The sequence below is a fragment of the Panthera tigris genome, chromosome E3 (assembly GCF_018350195.1).
Source record: "Panthera tigris isolate Pti1 chromosome E3, P.tigris_Pti1_mat1.1, whole genome shotgun sequence".
NCBI lineage: Eukaryota > Metazoa > Chordata > Mammalia > Carnivora > Felidae > Panthera > Panthera tigris.
The window spans coordinates 25810581-25831463 of NC_056675.1; the positions used below are offsets into that span (position 1 = coordinate 25810581).

General features: G+C 42.2%; 1 protein-coding gene across 1 annotated transcript in view; it reads left to right on the top strand.

The window, feature by feature from the left end:
* The window catches only part of GPR139 (G protein-coupled receptor 139), a 38118-nt gene extending 18342 nt beyond the window's left edge, over positions 1–19776 (top strand). The window contains exon 2 of the mRNA XM_007087292.2: positions 18842–19776. Coding sequence (XP_007087354.2) covers positions 18842–19776 — 935 coding nt within the window. The remainder of the gene's footprint in view (positions 1–18841) is intronic.
* Positions 19777–20883: the final 1107 nt, after the last annotated feature.

Here is a 20883-nt window from a genome sequence, read left to right on the forward strand (position 1 = left end):
AAGGCCTTTTTTCCCTAGGGCAGCGAGGAAAGCCCAGCATCCTAGAGTATAAAGCACCCAATGATGGTGCCCATGTCAGAGGAGACCAGAAGACCAGTAGGGCACAAGTTGTCCTGCAGGTGATTTAGGTGTCATTGGAAGCAATGGCCCTCAGGCTTTCTGCCTTCTTAAAGTGTAGCAGTTAACACTTTGCAATTAGACAGACTTGAGTTCAAATCCTGGCTGTGTGACTTACTAGCTGTGTAACCTTGGGCAAATCTCTAAACCTAATTCTAAATTCCCTCCTCTATAGAAAGGATCTAACAATATCCACCTTTAAAATGATGGGAGTAGCAGTAACTAAGTGCAAACCACCCACCACAGTTTCTAACATACAATAAGGGATCGCGAAGTGGAAGCTATTATTCATTAGTAAGACCACTTCCCTTGTGGCAGAAAAAGGCACACATTTATCATCATCATCATCATCATCATCATCATCATTACTGCTACTGCTATTATTATTTACATTTCTCTCATTTCTAAAAACCCACTTGCTTTTCCTAGTAACATTCTCCCTGTTCTCTCTTAGAAATGATATTTCTGCTCAGAGGAGAAAGGGAGGCAGTTTGTTTTGTTACAGGCAAGGGGTACAGCAAAGCATAGGGGGTATCAATGTGGGGGCTGGACAAGCTGACTCATGAAGAGTCAAGAACAAGAGTCATCCAAGACAAAGCGGATGGGGGAAGTGTTATAGAAAAGGGAAACTGCATAGGCAAAGGTCAAAGTCTGGAGAGAATGTGGCTTGTTGGGGGGCTTCACGTGCAGTAGTTCCTCTCAGCTGGGACATCCCCTCAGCAGGGATGATGAGTGAGATGGGATGCAGAGAGGAGCAGAGGGCACAATTCCAGTGGTGTCTACTAGGCAGCCTATATTCTTCTAAGCACTTTCTATGCATTAACTTACTTAGTCCTCACAATCAGATCCATTTTACAGATGAGCAAATATAGGCACAGAGAAGTTAGGTAACCTGCCCAAGGTCACACAGCAAGAACATGTCAGATCTATATCCAGCGCCCAGGCTCATCACCAGCATACCAGAAGGCAACGATTCTTTTTCTCTATGACACTCCGGCATGTGTCCCAAAGCCAGAAAAGAAACAGACCCCTCCAAAGTCATGAGAAAGTAAGGCATCCTTCACCTGCTGAACTCAGCTTGGGCAGAGGGGAAGCTACTCTCTCTCTGGCACCTCCCAGTGTGCAGAGGTGGGTTTTTAGAAGTTCCCAAACATAAAACCATCTCCATATAATTATGCCTCCTTGACCTACATGTCATTCGGCTGTGTGCATGGGCTTGAAGCACAAAACAATTTCTCCAGCCAGAGAAAATTGCTTCCCGAGGCCCCAGGGTAATTAGACATTGTCTTCTGGGCATGGCCTGTTCCCTGTCCATCCACATCCTCTGACATAGGTGCTGCCACTTCAACCCGGCATCCACTGGGAGAATGCAGGTCCCGTGGTGGAACAGAATGTCCATTAGGACAGCGGCCTTGGAAAGCGTGCAGCAGGGCTGTGTGCATCAGGAAATTTTCCAATGTTCTTGAACATTCAGATCCCGTGGAACTTTCCTCTGTTAGCCCAAGCAGGGAAAGGGGGACACATCACATAGGAAGATGTTACTTCTCAAGCATTTGGTCTATGAGGTCTATGAGGAAGCTACAATACCAATACCCATGTCTGGAAGTTTCAATGAGGTTTATAAAGGACCTTCTGTTCTTTACTCCCCCACCCACCCACCCCATCCCCACCTGGATATCTGTAGTTTGATACAGAAATAACAACCATCTTTTAAAAAAAATTTTTTTAAGTTTATTTATTTACTTTTGAGAAAGACAGAGACAGTGCAAGTGAGGGAAGGGCAGAGAGAGAAGGAGAGAGAGAATCCTAAGCAGGCTCCATGCTGTGAGCTCACAGCACAGAGCCCAGGGTGGTGCTCAAACTCACGAAACTGTGAAATTATTACCTGAGCCAAAACCAAGAGTCGGATGCTTAACCGACTGAGCCACCCAGGCACCCCACAACTGTCTTACCTAGTAAAACCCCTTAAGGCTGAAAGCCCTTCAATGACTCTCCATTTCCTCAGGACAAATTCAACTCAACCACGACTACAAAACTGTCTGAATCATTAGAGTCGGGTGCTACTACTTCTCTACCACTTCTCCAACCAGGCCTCTCTCCCAGCTATCTTTCCAGCAAGGGCAGGCAGATAACATAAATGAGTGAGGTCTGGTGGGGACTGGTTCAGCTGGAGAACACCCCCGCCCCCATGAAAATGTCACCCAGGGTGCCCTCTCCTTCTGATTTTCAAAAGAAGCTCAAATCTTCCATTGGCCATGAAATACTCCAATTTGTAGATATGACAAACTGATTCAGAAATCCTAAAGACACATCTGCAGCCTGGAATCTACCCCACAAGCCTCTGGTCTGTGACCTCCATTCTATGCTGAACTTTCAGCTTCTCCAACAGCCATTCTCTTTTTCTTGTCTCTTGACCTTTGCACATTCTGTTCTCTCTTATTGGCATACTTTACTCCCCACCCAACTGGTTCTTACTCCTCCATGTCACTGCACATACATGCCACTTCCTCCCAAAAGCCTTCCGTGATCCTCTAGTTTAGATGGTTACCCACTCTCAAGTGCTCCCAATAACATGCTGTCATCTGCTGTTATGGAGCTTCTTTCTGGGTATCTATCTGGCTTCTGCCAGGCTAGAAGCTCCAGGAAGGAAGAAACCATTTCTTCGGGTTTACTATGACATCCACAGCTGTGGCACAGTGCCTGAACACAGCAGGGAGTCGGTATCGGTGATAGAAGAAAGGGGAGGGAGGCTGGCCTGAGTTGTCTGTGATAATGCAAAATCCTTCTCACTCCAGAATCTCTTGGGTTGGGCTGTGAGCAACAAAAATAACATCTGTTGAGCACTCACTATGTACGAGGTATTCTTCTAAGCATTTGATGTAGTTCCTACAAGAACCCTATGAGACAGGTAATACTATCCCCTTTTTACAGATAAGGAACATTAAGGCACAGAGTTTTTAAGAAACTTAAGATCACAAAACAAGGAACTGGCAAACTTGGGGTCCAAGCCCATGAAGCCTGGTTTCAGAATCAGTGCCCTTAACCTCTCCACCTTTCAACAAGGGAAAGGGTTAGTGCTCTATGGAAGAAACTGTCTATCACACTCGGTGGATAAATGAATAATATTTGAGAACCGACTACATGCAAGGCGTGGTATAAATGCTCAGTCTTCTATGGGAAAATGTTATTGTCTGCCTTGCAGAGATGAGAAAACTGAGTTAAGTGCCATGTTCAGGCAAGGAAATGGGGAACTCAGATCCATCATCCATCATAGGAGGTAAGAGAAATAAATTCCTAAGAAGCTACCTAGAGAGACTGGGTTTAGACAGAAAAAAACAGAGGGAAGGGATATGATCAAGTTATCATGTGTGTAATGGAATACCACAAAATTGACAGCAAGCAGATAAATGTTCCACAAAGAATGCCATGGGGAATCCATCCACCCATCCATCCATCCGTCACTCTTATTCTACAAATGTTGATAGAGTACATACTCTTTGACTGCCCTGCAAACCCTCAGGGGTCAGAGAAAAGAGATACAGTCCCCACCTCCCAGGGCTCTCAGTGAATGGGTAATAAAGATTTTGAAGAAGATCATTACAAAAATGTGTTAAATACTCTAGCCAATGAGATGCTTGACTCAGCATACTGAGATCAGGGAAGGCTTTCAAAATAAAAAATCTACCAGGCAAAGAGCTACAGGCAAGGAAGGCATTCTAGGCAGAAGAAATAGCCCATTCAGTGCTATGAAGGAAAGAAAGAGTGCTGTGCATTTAGGCAAAAGCTCATAAAGTGAAGAGCAAGGTTCATTTGCATGAGTTACAGAAGGGAGCTGATGGTGTGAGAAGTGTCTTGTTGGTCATGCAAAAATCCTGGATTTTGGCTACCGAGCAGAGGTCTCAAACTAGTTGCCCACAGGCCACACTGTGTGTGTGTGTGTGTGTGTGTGTGTGTGTGTGTGTGTTGTTTGAAAGCCTCTCCTAAAGCACTGGAAGACCTGGCCAGTTGGCTGTCATTCCCTCATGGAAAACCACCAGGAAGAACTAAATAGTGGCTGCTCTCTTGAAGGAGGGCATGAACTACTCAGTTCATTAAAGGTCCCTGCATGCCCACCTCACATATTGATATTACCTGCCTGGCCCTGTTGCCATTTGAATTTTCAAACCTTGGCATAGAGCCATTGACAGGAGCAGCAAGTTTGGAATGACTCCTCATGCTGCCTTGGTATGATTGATTCAGTAAGTTCTGAGCACCCTGAGCCCAAGGAATGGGTCTTGTACTCCCAAGAGCCTATTCCAGGCTTGGCACATAGGTGGGCATCACTAAATTTATGTTGAACGAAATTGGATTCACGTGGAAGATTCTGGCACAAATCCTCTTCAGAGAAGAATGATAATCTCTCTCTCACACTGAACACTAAATTAATTTCCAGTTGCCTTTGATCATATCACCTGACTCATTTTCTGCAGTAAACCCTTGGTAAGCTCCCAGTCTACTCAAAATTGTTAACCAGAACTTCTGTGTGTCTGTGATGTTGTGTTAATCTATATTTGTAGTTAGTCATTCATTCAACAGTATTTATTAAGCAGCTACTGCATGTCAGAAACTGTGTAAGAGGTTGGAAATGTATTAGTAATAATAAGCAAAACAGACACACTTCCTGCCCTTCTAGAGTTCTAACCCCTCTAATAGTAATGATGGTGAAATTTATATAGCATGCATGGTACAAGTATGCATCGTACTTGTTCTAGGCATCTTCCCTATATTTATTTATTTAATGCTCATAGAAGCCTGTGATAGGTGCCAAATCATCATTCTTTTTATAGATAAGTAAACTGAGGCACATTATTAAGTAAATTGCCCAGGATGACACAGCTAAAAAGTGGCAAAGGCAGATTTGAACCCTAGCAGTCTGGCTCTGGAATCTGTTCTCTGTGCCCTTGTCTTTCTGGAAGAACAGTGGGAGCCCCCGAAATGCCTCCTGAATCATCAAACTAGCAGACTTTAAAGTTGTGGTCAGTTCCAGTAGTGTTTATAGCAATGGAACCATAAGTAGACAGATTAATCGTAGCAATGTGCTCTGGAACCTAGTGAATGTTCAAGTTTTTCCTGACATCATGTTACTGCTTTTCTTTTTTCTTTTTTTTTTTAAGTTGGAGACCCTTGATGCAGACCTAATACTGGAAAGCAGCTGGAGGTACAAAGTCGCCAGCTAATTGTCGCCATTTATACACAGTCTTAGCTCCAGGGCAACCAGCTGTCCCTAAGAAGTAGCCCCTTAGAAGAAAAGCCTTCAGGCTAGAAAGACAGCATGGGTCACTGGCTGAAGAATTATTTGTTTAATTTATCTCTTATATCTATTAGATTCTTAGTTCTTGACTGTGCTGCCCACAGGCCTGCCGCCCTAGCTCATACCATTCCTGGATGTTGGAGTGCCCAGTCTCCCCGGTCTCCTCTTTCATGCCTCTGTGTAGCGTTCCCTGGCCCCACTGGGGGGCTTTGTTGCCGCTCTCTCCCCATAGACCTGAGAAAATGCCTGGGGCAGCCTGAGTCACTCTTGCTGCTTGGTCATGCAAACTCTTTGCCAGTCTTGCTAGCAGAGAGATCTACCTCCCCTCATCAGCAGCCTCAGCACTGTGAATGGCACACAGCACATGTCCAGCACATGCCTTTTGAGTGCAAGAAGGCCCAGAGAAATACGTGACTTACCCAAGGCCACAAAGCTAGTAGGTAGCAGAACAGAATTCTACTTGGTCAACATACATTGTAAGCTCTGTGTGGACTTGATCTGCGTGTGTGTTTCCACATTACTGCATCACCCATGTCTGGCAAAGGGCCTAGTAATGGTGGGGCTCAGTAAATGTTTGTTGAATGAATAAGTGAGCACCAACTTCATTTAATTCTTCCTTTTTCCTTGCCTGCACTGAAGACAGGCAACGGAAAACAAGGCTTTTTGTGTTGACTTTGTGTTGACTGTGTTTTGTATGCACAATTGATAAGCTATTTGCCCGAAGCTAAAAATACCTACCCCTGGCAGCCATTGGGAGGCAGATGGATGGTGCTTAGCACAAGATGTTTAATCAAACAGTGACAACCCGAGCAGAGCCACAATTAGCCTCTGACACCCCAGTGAACTCTAGATGAAGAGACCGGAAGCCTCTGACTTCCTGTTGGTCCCCTGGCACCCACTGACCATCACCCTGGGTCCACAAAACAGCACAAACAAATGAGCATCCTGTGTGCAAGGCAGTCACCAGCTGGAAGTCAGAGGATGGGCAGTGTGGGCTGAAACTGAGCACCCGGGACAAATACGAGGGAGAATTAGCCAGTGGGGAGCATCATTCAATATTGGAAAGGGCAATGGAGAGTGCCAGCTGATACACATATTTAAAAAAAAAAAAAAAAAAAGGAAAGAAAGAGAAAGAACAAACTGGCCTATTTCTATATAATGGTCAGTTCACTAGAGCTAATTACGGAAGCATCTGGACAAGCACGTGCATCAAATGGACTCTAAGTCTAATAAATTGTTTTTGAATCCTAAGTCCAGGACACACTTGATGTCTGTTCGGGCCAGTTTCTTAACCCACTGAGCCTCAGTGTTTTCATCCCTATAATGGGGATATTAATAGTACATATCTCCCAACATCATGTGAGGATTCAATTTAATGTTAAGTAAAACCTCTAACAAGTGAGCCACATGGGGTAAATGTTTTAAAAAGGGAACTGTCATTAATACATGCATTAGTTATTACTAAATGTGCTCAGCTCTAATATAACAGGTATCCATAAACAGGAGAACTGGAAGAGGCATTTGATTCCTTAACAGCCAACTTCTTAACCCTTCAGTCTTTCTTATCAGTAAAGGGATGGAAAGAGTGCCTAGTTTATTCTTAAGGATTAAATGTTAGATATTTAATATTAGATACTATGATATTAGATGACATTTGATCTGAAACGTGCTTCATGTATATGAAGGGATGGGTTTTAGGGCCTAAAACACAGTAAGTGCTCATAACTTCCAGGGGCCCTGAAAAAATGGTAATGGGTCTTCTGTCTCATGCCTCTTTGCCTTGGGACATGGCAGTTCACTCTCCCTGGAGAGTCCTTCCTTGTCTTGTGTACCTGTCAAACTACCACTCACCCTAACTAGATGCAAGCTATGATACTATCTTTATTATTATTGCTTTATTGGTAACTGGCTCATTTTTGCAGCTCTGGAAGCTGAAGCCCTGAGAAGGGAAATGGCTTGTCCACGGGCACACACAGATCTATGTCAGAACCTAATTGAAGCCTGAGGCATCTCCCAACAAAATTGGGATGCCTAGGCACACTTTTTCCCCCATCTTAATGAGATATAATTGACCTACATCGCAGTATAAGTTTAAGGTATAGAGCATAATGGTTTGGCTTACATATATTATGAAATTATGGCCACAAGAAGCTTATCATCCATCACCTCAAACAGCTACAATTAAAAGAGAAAGCAAAGAGAGAAAAGGATTTTTTTTTCCTTACGATGAGAACTCTTAGGGTTTACTCTGCATTAACAACTTGCACATGTATCTCAGACAGTAGTGTTAAGGACACTTTCATTGACCGAGTATAATGAGTCAGAGGTCTTTTCTACAGCCAATTCTCCCATCCTCAAGAAATACAGCAGGAGAATCCCCTGCCTAGACTTGCCAGTGATTCTTCCTCCATGTCAAGCCTTCACCTAGTTCAGATCATCTCCTTCACAGGACTAGTCATCACACTCATGCATACTAACTAATCGTGGCCACTTACTGTCCACTCTGCCCATGCCAGGCTCTGTGCCAAGATCTTTATGCATGTTACCTCCTCTGATTCCCCAACAATCTTCTGGGAAACACATGTCACTGGTTCTCCTACTTTACTGAGAAGGATGCTGAAGCTTCTGGTGTTACTTGTCCAAGAATGACAGCTAGAAAGGAACAGATCTGAGTGCAGTTCATCTATACTCCAAAATATATGCCTGTCATTTTAAGGAGTCTATCCCTTCTGGTAACTCTTACATTCTATGTTTGCTGGAAATACAGCTCAAGCTCTGCCCCTATCTGTGTTTGCAACAAACCCTGGAGCCATAAAAACACAGCTGCATCTATCACTTGACCCAGGATGGTACCACTGAGTGCTTTCAAGATACTTCTTCGACTTACCAGCTGTGCCATGTTGGACAGGTGCCTAACCCTCCCTTCATCAGTTTCCTTCTTTGTAAATGGAGACCAGAGCCTACATTCTCCTTGCACTGTTATGCCCTTACATCTTTCTTTAAATCAACTCATTTTCTTAATAAACTGAACTTATTTTATAAGCATGTTTTTAATCACTACCGTAAATGAAAAAATAACATTCCTCTAATTCCATTTAAACTAAACACATAACTTTTAAAGTAAAATTATTCACTGAGGAGGGCACCTTTTGGGATGAGCACTGGGTGTTGTATGGAAACCAATTTGACAATAAATTTCATATATTGAAAAAAAAAGTAAAATTATTCATCAGTGAATCACATAAAATCACCTCATCTCTACAGAGCCAGCAGGCTCATAGTAGGTGCTCAATGTATAGTAGTCATAAGAAAATAAACTTTGGTACCAAGCAGTATGATTTGGAAACTTTTGAGTCTATTGGCCAACTTGAGACCTAGCAGTTGTCATGGTTACCCCAAGCCGGTGGTCCTGGTCAAAAAGTCAGAAGGAATTTTGCAGTCAAGAGAAGGCCAAATGATTGGCCCAGATGAATGTGATGACCAGTCCAGGTACTAATTCACTTTCCCCATTGTCTTGAGTCAGACTACCCTGGCAACCATCTTAGCTCTTGCCGACTATTCATCTGCAAGGGTCAGCCTTGCTAGATCTCAACTAGTTCTGGTCTACAATGGAAACCGCTGCTTTGTTAGATTCTAGGAAAAGCCAGGAAGACTGCATCCTGTATCCAGGGCTCAAACCCCCAGGGCAAATCCACAGCATTTGTTCCACCACGGCAAATATCACTAACCCAACACAGCACTACTAAACTCAGGCATGGTTTTAGAACAGGGAACATGGTAGCCACTACCAAAAGACTGAAGATGGACCGTGTTTTGCCAATCCTGTCTCAGGCTGTGCAATCACCCTTCACATGAGACTGTAGAAATAGAGGAAATACTACCCTTAGCTTTGAAAATAATCCACTCCAGTGCTAAATGCGGTGACAAATAGGGGTCTCCACAAGAAAATAGAGAAGAACATGATAGTAAAGCTACAAAGAAAATTAAAGAGCTATCAAAATAAAAACTAAAATTTTAAAAGAACAAAGGCTATTTCAGAGAAAGCAAGAGACAACTGAGTCATCGTGTAACAATGCCTCTTCAGGGCCCTAGAAAACAGCCAGCGTTCCTCTCCACCAAGCAGAGAAACAAAGTGAGGAGTAGCCAGTGGAATACCACTGCAGCTAGAGGGATTAAGTTAGAGGCAATAAAGAATTTCAGGATAGGGTGACAGGATTATTAGTGCCTGGAATTATAGCTTAAGGGAAACTAGAATCTTCTCTGGGATTCCTGGAGAGCTCAGACTCTCTCTGACTCATCTCTGCTCCCAGCACAGTGTCTGGCCTCTAGCTCAATAATTGTCTGCTGAACTGCACTTTCCAGGTGTAAAAAGTAACAATAGGTAACATAGGTGTAAAAAGAAACAACAGGTAAAATTTACTGAGGGCTCATTATGTGCCAAAAACTATGCTAAGCATTACACACACGGTATTTCATGTATCTTTATAACAACCAACGGGGGTATGTTTATTATGATGCCCATTTCACAGGTGTAGGAACTGAGGCTCAGAGAGATTAACACTACACTTCACAAACTCTTCCAACTAGGATAGGTTCTTATGTACCTGGATATTTTGGGTGAGGTTAAGCCTGCAAAGAACAACAACAACAAACCCAAATGGCTCTTTAGAGCCCTCCTGGGAATCTGGAAGCCATCCCTCAAGGACTGCCTTTCCCATAGGGTGAGGGTTGGGACCCACTGCCTGTCCTCACTAGTCCACAGTCAGTTTTGTGCCACTAATAACCAAAAGCAAGAAAGACTTTTGCATTCCCAAACTTCTGCCCTGGAGCAAGAGGAACAATGAAGAGACAGGACGGCCACTGGCCAGCTAGTAGTGCCTGCGGTTGGAACCACATGGCAAGACTGCTACCCTCAATTCCTTCCCTGCTCCTCTCCTAGGAGCCCTCAGGGCAGAACCACCTGAAGACCTTCTAGTACCATCCATGGAGGCCAAAAAGACTGAACACCAAGTCATCAGCATCATGCTTTATTCCCTCTTCCTCCCTACCCTCCAAGATCCAGAGTGGAACAGGTAACAGTGAGGAAGATGACAACCTCCAAGAGTCAATGCCCATCACACAATTCAATCTCCACTCCCCAGCTGATCTAAACAAAGGCAGTGCTGACTTCTTGCCTGGGAGGCTTAAACATTGCTTCTCCTAAAAATCTATCCTTGGGGCATCTCCCAGGAACAGCTAAAATAACACCATTGAAATTGCTTACAATGTTAGGGGTCCTTGTACTTCTGTAGGACAACAGGCCTAACTCTTCCAGTGCAAAAAACAGACAACTTTAAGGAGGAGAGATGCATTTAAGTCACCAAGGATGGTGAAATTCACAAGAATATAATTTAGGATGCAGAAAAAGAGGATTTGCAGAAGGGAACCTCAGGAATCAGCCCAGATAAGAAATTCTCTGTCCTTTTCTGAAGACCTCCATGAACCAAGCAACTGTGGTGTCTGGCCTGCTCTCGTTCACATAGCAGCCATTATAATCAAAAAGTTCTTCTTGGTGCCTAATCTAAATCCTTTTGTAGTTTCAACTTGAGTTCTTTTCCTTTTTCCAAATTTTTTTAGCTGCCTTTAGGAAGAAAGAGAGATATGGAAAGAGGGAGAGAGGGAGGAAGAAGGGGAAAAAACTGTGTTACCCTTTAAACCAGCATTTCTACTTTTGGGAATTTATTCTACAGATAAACAAAAAGATGCTTAATGAAGTTCTACAGTGGCCAAACAAAAAATAAGATAAAATAAATAATGTTCAGCCATAGGTGAATATTTCATGAATATTATTGACATGGGAAAAATCCACGATTTATTTCTAATTTCAAAAAAAATCAATTTGCACAACAGTTTTATTGTATGATCTCCTTGTGTAGCAGTAATTATTACTAATTACATTTATAATTTATAATAACTGCTGTCACTTGGGGTTCCACTGAGCTGGACATCAAAGATGGCACACTCAAATGGCTGACAATTAATGTTGGATTCGGCTATGAGATCACCTGGGGCTTTCAACCAGAGTCCTGCACACCTTTCCATCTGACTTGGGCTTCTCATAGCTGGGTTCCAAACTGGAACATCCCAAGACCAAGTATTCAGAAGGCCCACATATTACCTGTACATACAAAGTCACCCCTGTATGTACAGACCCATAGTCTATTGCTCAAAAGTATATCACAGGACCAGCTCCAATTCAAGGGGAGGAGACTACCCAAAGGCATGAATATTCAGACATGTGGTTCATCAAGGGCTATCTATGAGACTAGGCACTACAATACCTTTGGAAAATGGGATTTGGACAGACTTTCACATTCCAATGTCTAATGTAGTAGTTAAATATATAAACTGGGAGGCAGAAAGCCTGGTTTAATGTCCTAGATCACCACTTGCTTGCTGTGTGACCTCGAACAAGTTTCTTAACCTCTCTTGAGCCTTAATGCTCTCAAATCATAGTTCCAACCTCATAGGTGGTTGTGAAGATTAAATGATATATGGTCTGTTAAGATGCTTACAAGTAAATGCTCAATAAAAATGAGCTAATAATAATATAATTACATGTCAATATAATGTTTAAGTTTTTATAAGTATATGTTTTACTTTTGTAATTGAAAAAACTAATTTTCAATGACAAAAAAAAAAAAAGAAATCCAGCAGAAATGAGAGAGATAAACTCAAAACTCCCAGTCAATGCTCTGTTCCACCTACTTCTTCCAAGGAACCTACAGGAACCATATACTCCTCACAGACACAGAAAATACCTCTGGAAAACTTTGACCCTTTACCTCTGCACCAGTAGGCCATTCGATGGTAGGGTCTGACAGCCAAACCCATGTTGTTCTTTCAGCCACTCCCCAAATCCTCTCAGGTTTGAGCATAGTAAGCTGCAAAGTACAGGAAATTAATTCCCCCAAGAATATAACCAAGAAGCTTTGCAATCACAAAACACGGGCTTTCTATTACCCAGGAGCTTAAAACTGCCCTGTGACACCATTGACAGAAAGGATTTGCTTTTTTGAAGCATTGACATTTTGATTGTGAAGTTCACTGGGGCTTGCTTAGGTTTCTACAACAGAGTCTTGGGCTGGTTAGTTTGAGAGAAAACCTGAGAAATAGAATATCAGGCGGTGATGACTTGGGTTTCTTTGGTTGTTTTGTTTGTTTGTTTGTTTGTTTCACCCATTATAAATACGCACAGACCCTGTCAACACCACTCCTTTTCTTTGGGGGAAAACGTGCCACCAAAGAAATGAAGGGATTTCTTGATGTAATTACAGCAAATGTGAAACCTTAAGAGTTGAAAACTCTACCTTCTCATTTCTTTTTCAGAAAATCAATACACAGGCATCTTTCCATTCCCCTCCAAGTTTCTGTGGCTCACACATGCTCTCTCATCCCAAGGATCTCCTAAGTGTGCTTGATGTTGCCTTGGGGGCAAATCTATCTGTACAAAAGAAACGGGAGACTCAGTGTCTGCGGGTTAGTTTCTCAAGAGAGACAATTACTAGAAACTTAAGGAAATGTCAAATAGGAATACGTAGCAATTTCGTTTGGACTCAATGACTTGCCTGACTTAAAGCATTAATTAGATGGGGCTGAAATATTTTTTAAAGAGCTTGGATATGGAGATTTTTTAGCACCACACTGCAAATAGCATTCATCTGGAGAGTAAGAGACAGTGGTGAAGAGTCATTCCCTGCCGAACATATAGTAAGTTTTTTTTTTTTTCCCTGGGGAGACCCCAGCATTTATCCATTCCTGCTTCCTTATAGGCTGGCAGGTGGGGCAGGAACATGGGAGAGAAATGACAGCACTTAGTTCTAAATCAGGGGCAACCCAGGAAACAGGAAATCACTTTCCTCCAGCTGAGAACCCTTTCCTGTGATCAAAAATAAACAACACAGAACTTGATATGCCATAAAGTCAGAAAGAACTAGAGTCACTTTCTGGCTCTCCCACTTACTCCGGATGTGGCTTTGGGCAAATAACCTAAAGATCCAATCCTCAGTTTCCTCATCTATAAAATGGGGATGATAATAGGACTGATAAGAGGCCTTCTTTCTGTTCCATGAATACCATATTCATTCCCACCTCAGGGCCTTTGCACTTGGCATTCCCACTGCCTAGAATTCTTTTCCCACAAGTCTTTTCATGGCAGATAACCTTCTTTTCACCCTTAATTAAACTCAAATGTCACTTTCTAACCTAAAGAATAATCTCCCATCAATTTGTCTCATCCCTGGGTTTTATTCTGGATAGTATGCTGTCTGAAATTTTCTTGTACATTTTTATATTTATTTATTGTCTGTCTTCCTCACCATACAATAAAGCAACTTGTGCATTTTGTTAACCCCTGCATCTCCAACACCTCATACAATGCCTGGCACATAGGAAATGCTCTGCTAAAATTTGCTAAAGGAGTGGACTCTCAGTCAATAGCTAACATTCATTGAAAACTTAACCACATGCCACGCACTGTTCTAAACACTTTGTAAAAATTATCTCACTTGATTCTCAAAACAACCCTCTCAAGGAGATATTCTTATTCACCCGATTTTATAAAGAAGGAAACTGAAATGCAGAGAGATTGAATAAATCTGCCCAAAGGCAAAGAGCCAATAAGCAGTAGGGCCAGGGCTAAACTCCAGCAGCCCAGCCCCAGACTCCACACACTTAATCCAGAGTCCTGACGCTCTTTGATACATAACCATCAGACCTGATTTTACAGCTTGAATTTATAAAGCCCTGAGTGTATATGATTAGATCAAAGTAGCCAGACTTTTGACCCACACCTTCCCCCAAATCATTCTATGTGTGTTCACCAATCCCTCTTAAATCACCTGTGTGTTCTCTCTCATTTATCTTTTTTTTTTAATTTATCTTTATTTATTTTTGAGAGACAGAATGAGACAGAGCATGAGCAGAGGAGGGGCAGAGAGAGGAGACACAGACTCTGAAGCAGGCTCCAAGCTCTGAGCAAGCATTCAGCACAGAGCCCGCTGTGTAGCTCGAACCCACAAACCGTGAGATCATGACCTGAGCCGAAGTCAGACACCTAACCAACTGAGCCACCCAGGTGCCCCTCTCATTTATCTCTTTAATACTTAGTTACTTGTGGGTTTTTCTATACTTTCTGAGTGGAGACTCTGAATACCAATTTGTTTCTACCATGGGCCCATGCATACAAAAAGTAGATGCTAAATACTTTTTGAAAAGACTTCTAAATGAATAAAACATTTTGGAACATTTTTCAACACAATACAGCAAGAGTGTGTGGGTGCTTGGGTGGCTCAGTCGGTTGAGCATACGACTCTTGATTTCCAGAGTGGTCATGATCCCAGGGTCATTGGATTGAGCCCTGTCGGGCTCCACAGTGAGCATGTGGCTTTCTTGACACTCTCTCTCTCTCTCTCTCTCTGTCTCTCCCTCTCTCCCTCTGCCCCTCTCCCCAACTTGCTTTCTCTCTACAATAAAAATAAAATAAAATGTGCATTCTATTAAAAAAAGAGAAGGGACGCCAGGGTGGCTCAGTCAGTTAAGCCTCTGACTTCAGCTCAGGTCATGATTTTGCAGTCTGTGAGTTCAAGCCCCACATCTGGCTCTGGGCTGATGGCTTGGAGCCTGGAGCCTGCTTCAGATTCTGTGTCTCCCTCTCTCTCTGCCCCTCCCCACTCAGGCTCTGTCTCTCTCTCTCTCAAAAATAAATAAACATTAAAAATTTTTAAAAGAGAGAGAGAACAAAAATGTATACAAAGCAAGTAGAAAATTAACATTAGCATTCCTTGCCTTAATAAACCCAACTCTTCATGCTTTTGCCATCTCAGGGCCTTTGCATATGCCGTTTTCCTTGCCTGAAACACACTTTCTACTCTCACCCTTTTTGCCTATTTACTTCCTCCTGGTTCTCCAAATTTCAGCTTGAACATCATTTCCTCAGTAAATCTTTTATCACTCATACCACTTACAGCTTCCAGTTACATATTTTCTACTGTGGCTCTTCAGTTAACTTTTTGGTTTTTTGCCTAAAAGATTCTAAACTCCATGAAGGCAAGACCATCCGTGTCTATTTTGGTCAACATCTCCTCCCAGGGCATAGCTCATAATCAATGCACAAAAACACTGTTGAATGCATGAATAAACTTTTGAAATTTCGTGTTTACAAATGCAAAAAAACTTTGCTTTAATGGGACTTTTTTTTTTATTTTTTTTAATGTTTATTTATTTTTGAGAGAGACCGACAGAGTGCAAGTGGGGGGAGGGGCAGAGAGCAAGGGAGACACAGAATCTGAAGCAGGCTCCAGGATCTGAGCTGTCAGCACAGAGCCTAATGTGGGGCTCAAACCCACGAACCGTGAGATCATGACCTAAGCTGAAGTCGGACGCTTAACCGGCTGAGCCACCCAGGCGCCCCAGGACCTCTTTTCTTAAGTAGTGACTTCAAATAGAATTTACTCATTATTTTTCTCTTTTGTATACACTGTAATATACCTGCATGGTACCCCCACCACTACCTGGAATTATTCATATCGCAGAGTGGTTTAGAGCATAGGCATTGGTCCTGGGTTTGAATTCTGGCTAATAAATATCATAAATGCTTAACTCTTCACTGCTTCAAGATATTATTTCAAAGTGCTTTGAAAAAGAGCAAGAATAGCACAGACTTAAGAACAAAAACTAACAGTAGGAAATACAGAGAGGATATGAGGAAACTAGAACTCTCATACCCTGCTGTTGGGAATGTAAGTTAGTAAAACCACTTTACAGACCAATTCAGCTGTAGATGGTAGAGATAAAGATGCACTTACTCTAGAACATAATAAATATACTTGTACATGTATATTACCCAAGAGAAACTCTCAAATATCAAGCTGTTAACTACAGCAGTTTTTAATACCAAAACCTTGGGACTAATTTAAATGTACATTGTTTTATTTTTTGTTTTAATTTTTTTTAATGTTTATTTTTGAGAGAGACAGAGTGTCAGCAGGGGTGGGTCCAAGAGAGAGAGAGAGAGGGAGACACCAAATCTGAAGCAGGCTTCAGGCTCTGGACTGTCAGCACAGAGCCTGATGCAGGGCTTGAACTCAAGAACTGTGAGATTATGACCTGAGCCGAAGTCGGAGGCTTAACCAACTGAGCCACCCAGGTGCCCCTAAATGTACATTGTTTCATACGCGCGTGTGCGCGCGCACACACACACACACACACACACGTATGTCTATATGTGTATATATGCACATACTATGTAGACATACATGTGTGTACATGCCTATACATGCCTATTATACAGAAATATATACAGACATGTGTATATATGTACAGATTTGTCTCTGTACATATATGCAAATAAGTAAATTACAGTAATTTTATATAATGGAATCCTATATAGTCATTAAAATGAGTGAATGAGAGCTGCATGTATCAACAATATGGTCTCTAAAACATAATGTTGAGTGGAAACAGAAGCATATAGAATGGATGGTCCAATCTAAAGAAAAGTAAGGGTATGCAAATGTGGCCCTGAAGATTACAGCGGTTTGCCTCTAAAGACAGAGAAAGAAGGAGGGAAGGAAAAGAATGGGCCTGGGACAATTTCAAAGAGGACTTCAATTGTATCTACAGTGTCAGTTCTTTTTTTTTAAGAACTGAAACAAATATGTTAAAATGTTAAAATTTATTTAATCTGAGTGAAGAGTGCACCAGGATATGTATATTACAAGCTAATTTTACAAGTGAACTATTGTATAACATTTTAAAAAATGAGATTAAGAGAGATTCAGATGCCAACTCTACCACCAGACTTCAGAAAAGAGACATAAGTTCTCTGATACTCCTGTTTTCAAAATAGGATTAATAGTGTCGACTGAAAATTAATGAGATTCAATGTGCAGAATGACTTATAGATATTATCCACTGGAATATCATTTTAGAATGAGTCCCTAACAACTTTCCAAATGTGTCTTATTCAGAGAGACTTTTTTTTTAATTGATCAGAAATTATATGCATGCATGTCAAGGGGCACCTGGCTGGCTCAGTTGGAAGAGTATGTGACTCTTGATCTCAAAGTCATTCAAGCCCCATGTTAGGTACAGAAATTACTTAAAAAAAAAAAAAAACAACTTTAGAAGAAGAAATTATATGCATGCATTTTCAAAACAAATCACACACCAAGAAAAATAATGTATTGCTACTGTTTGTTCGAAAACTATATATATTATAAAGACATATATAAGGATAGACTATTTATTACTGTGATTGCCCTGAGGGAGGGGTATTTGGGTGGTTGGAGAACAAGAAGGGAAATTTACTTCTCCCTGCTATTATTTCTAATTATGTACCCTATTGTAGATTACAGCTCTTCCGTGATACGATGGGGTTACATCCTGATAAACCTATCATAAAAATTGAAAATGCATGGAATACACCTAATCTACTGAACATCATAGCTTAGCCTAGCCTACCTTAAATACTCTTAGAACATTTACATTAGCCTATGGTTGGGCAAAATCATCTAACACAAAGCTTTTTGAATACTGGACTGAAAGTGAGAAACAGAATGGTTATACAGGTACAGATGGTCGTTAAGTGTGTCAGTTTTAAGACCTCATGATCACGTGATTGACTGGGAGCTCTGACTTACTGCTGTTGCCCAGCATAACAAAAGTCTCATACCGCACATCACTAACCCAGGAAAAGATCCAAATTCAAAATCCCAAGTACAATTTCTACTGAATGCCTATAGCTTTTGCACCATAGTAAAGTCAGAAAATCGTAAGTTGAACCATCATAAATCAGAGACCATCGGCACCTACTCTAAAAATAAATATAATTTATCTTTAAATTAATCTGAAGGTCATGATCTTCTCCACTCCATCAATACTAAACCTACATAAAAAGGAAAGGTCCTAAAATCCAGGTTCCAAAAAGGTTCTTAAGAGGTTAGTCTCCTACCTGAACACATGAAGCAGGGAACACCCCATATTTTCCTGCATGCATGAGGACAAAAGAAAGAACATGGGATTTCGGATTAGGGGATCTAGGCTTGGTTCCTGTCGCCAGCACTTACTAACTGTGTGACTTTAAGTGAATTCCTTAAGCCCTCTGGGCCCCAGTTTCATTTCTGAAGTGAGAACAATGGCAACACCACCTCCAATGATTGTGAGGAATAGTTTATTTATTCCTACAATATTAAATTACGAGTATGTAATTTTGTCAAAATAGTATCCAGATGGCTGCATGAGCTATAATTTGTAGTGTAGAGACTGTCTTTCAAAAGCACTGGTTTGGTCCCTTTGGCTTCCATGGAAGTACCCATAAACATAAGCCTAGGGCCCTATATTAGCCAATGAAGTCATCTGACTTCAGAGATAAACCAGATTCTCTTCTCTCCACAGCCAATATCCTGACAGTGATCATTCTCTCTCAGCTGGTAGCTAGAAGGCAGAAGTCATCCTACAACTATCTTTTGGCACTTGCTGCTGCTGACATCTTGGTCCTCTTTTTCATTGTGTTTGTGGACTTCCTGTTGGAAGACTTCATCTTGAACATGCAGATGCCTCAGGTGCCCAATAAGATCATAGAAGTGCTGGAATTTTCATCCATCCACACTTCTATTTGGATTACTGTTCCATTAACCATTGATCGGTATATCGCGGTCTGCCACCCACTCAAGTACCACACGGTCTCCTACCCAGCCCGTACCCGGAAAGTCATTGTAAGTGTTTACATCACCTGCTTCCTGACCAGCATCCCCTACTACTGGTGGCCCAACATCTGGACTGAAGACTACATCAGCACCTCCATGCATCACGTCCTTATCTGGATTCACTGCTTCACCGTGTACTTGGTGCCCTGCTCCATTTTCTTCATCTTGAACTCAATCATTGTGTACAAGCTCAGGAGGAAAAGCAATTTTCGCCTCCGTGGCTATTCCACAGGGAAAACTACTGCCATCTTGTTCACCATTACCTCCATCTTTGCCACACTCTGGGCCCCCCGCATCGTCATGATTCTCTACCACCTCTATGGGGCACCTATCCAAAACCGCTGGCTGGTGCACATCATGTCCGACATTGCCAACATGCTGGCCCTTCTGAACACAGCCATCAACTTCTTCCTCTACTGCTTCATCAGCAAGAGGTTCCGCACTATGGCAGCCGCCACGCTCAAGGCCTTCTTCAAGTGCCAAAAGCAACCTGTACAGTTCTACACCAACCATAACTTTTCCATAACAAGTAGCCCCTGGATCTCACCAGCCAACTCACACTGTATCAAGATGCTGGTGTACCAGTATGACAAAAATGGAAAACCTATAAAAGTATCCCCATGACCTCACAGGTTTGGCACCTAGTGCCTCTGTCTAATCTATTTCCAGATGGGAGGGTAGCCCACTTAAAAGTGCTAACCTGATTTCCTATCTCCACAGACTGAGCAACCCTCAGACTGGTAGATGAGAAAAGATGGAAGAGAAGAAAGAAAAGCATCAATCTTGTTTTCATTTGTGCATTTACTTTCACAATGTCACTTGACAGCAGAATTTCTACCAGTTTGAAGATGTCTTTAGAGGTTGTGTCATCATCCTGTGGCCAGAGAGGACACAGGAAAGAAATAGTCTATGACTTTGCCTTGGCACCATCCAGTCATTGGGAACCTCTCATTTATGTGACACACCAAGCCACAATAGCAGGTAGCTGAGTCCACACTCTTCCTCTAAGAGCTGAGGTCAACCATCGCTTCCCTGTGCCATCCCCAGCAGCTAATAATGCTGACCATTGGGATTTGGGATTTTTCCAAGGTGCCCTTTGTCCTAGAGAAGGTTGTGGTCTTGAAGTGGCCCTGGAACCCTAAGTTACAGGATGACACTGTAAGGGGACAAGCAAGTATTAATCCCATCCAAACTCTGGCCAGAGCTTCTTTGGAAAGGCTTCAAACCAACATAACTATGACCCTCAGACTTGGGTCTAAAATGCAGGCTTTCTATTTGTCATTATGTATAGATTTTATCTATCTCCTCCAAAACAAAGACCCCTGCCTGGTGCGTGGGGGGAAAGGAGGATCTCTTGAGCCCAGAAAAACAAAAAAATAAGCCCACTCTTGCCATTGTTCCGATCCATCCCGTGTCAGCTGTGTATGATCCCTTTACTCAAAATAGCTTATTGCGGTGCCACTTAAGCTTCCTGGAGAAGCCTTTTACATGTAGAGTTAACAACCCTGCCTCCTTGCTTGCTGAAGCCCTCACCAAATTGTTTTATCTGAAGTGACTTCCAAACTGGACTTAATTTTCAAGGGTCAGGAACTGTAGCCCTCCAGGTGTGAAAGGAGACATTCTTAGCTCTGCCCCACAGTCTACCTGGTATTACTATTCAGCCACAAATGCAGATAAAATTCACACGGAAAGGTGCCCATGTTGTCTGCTTGTGTGCCCTTTGATGCATAT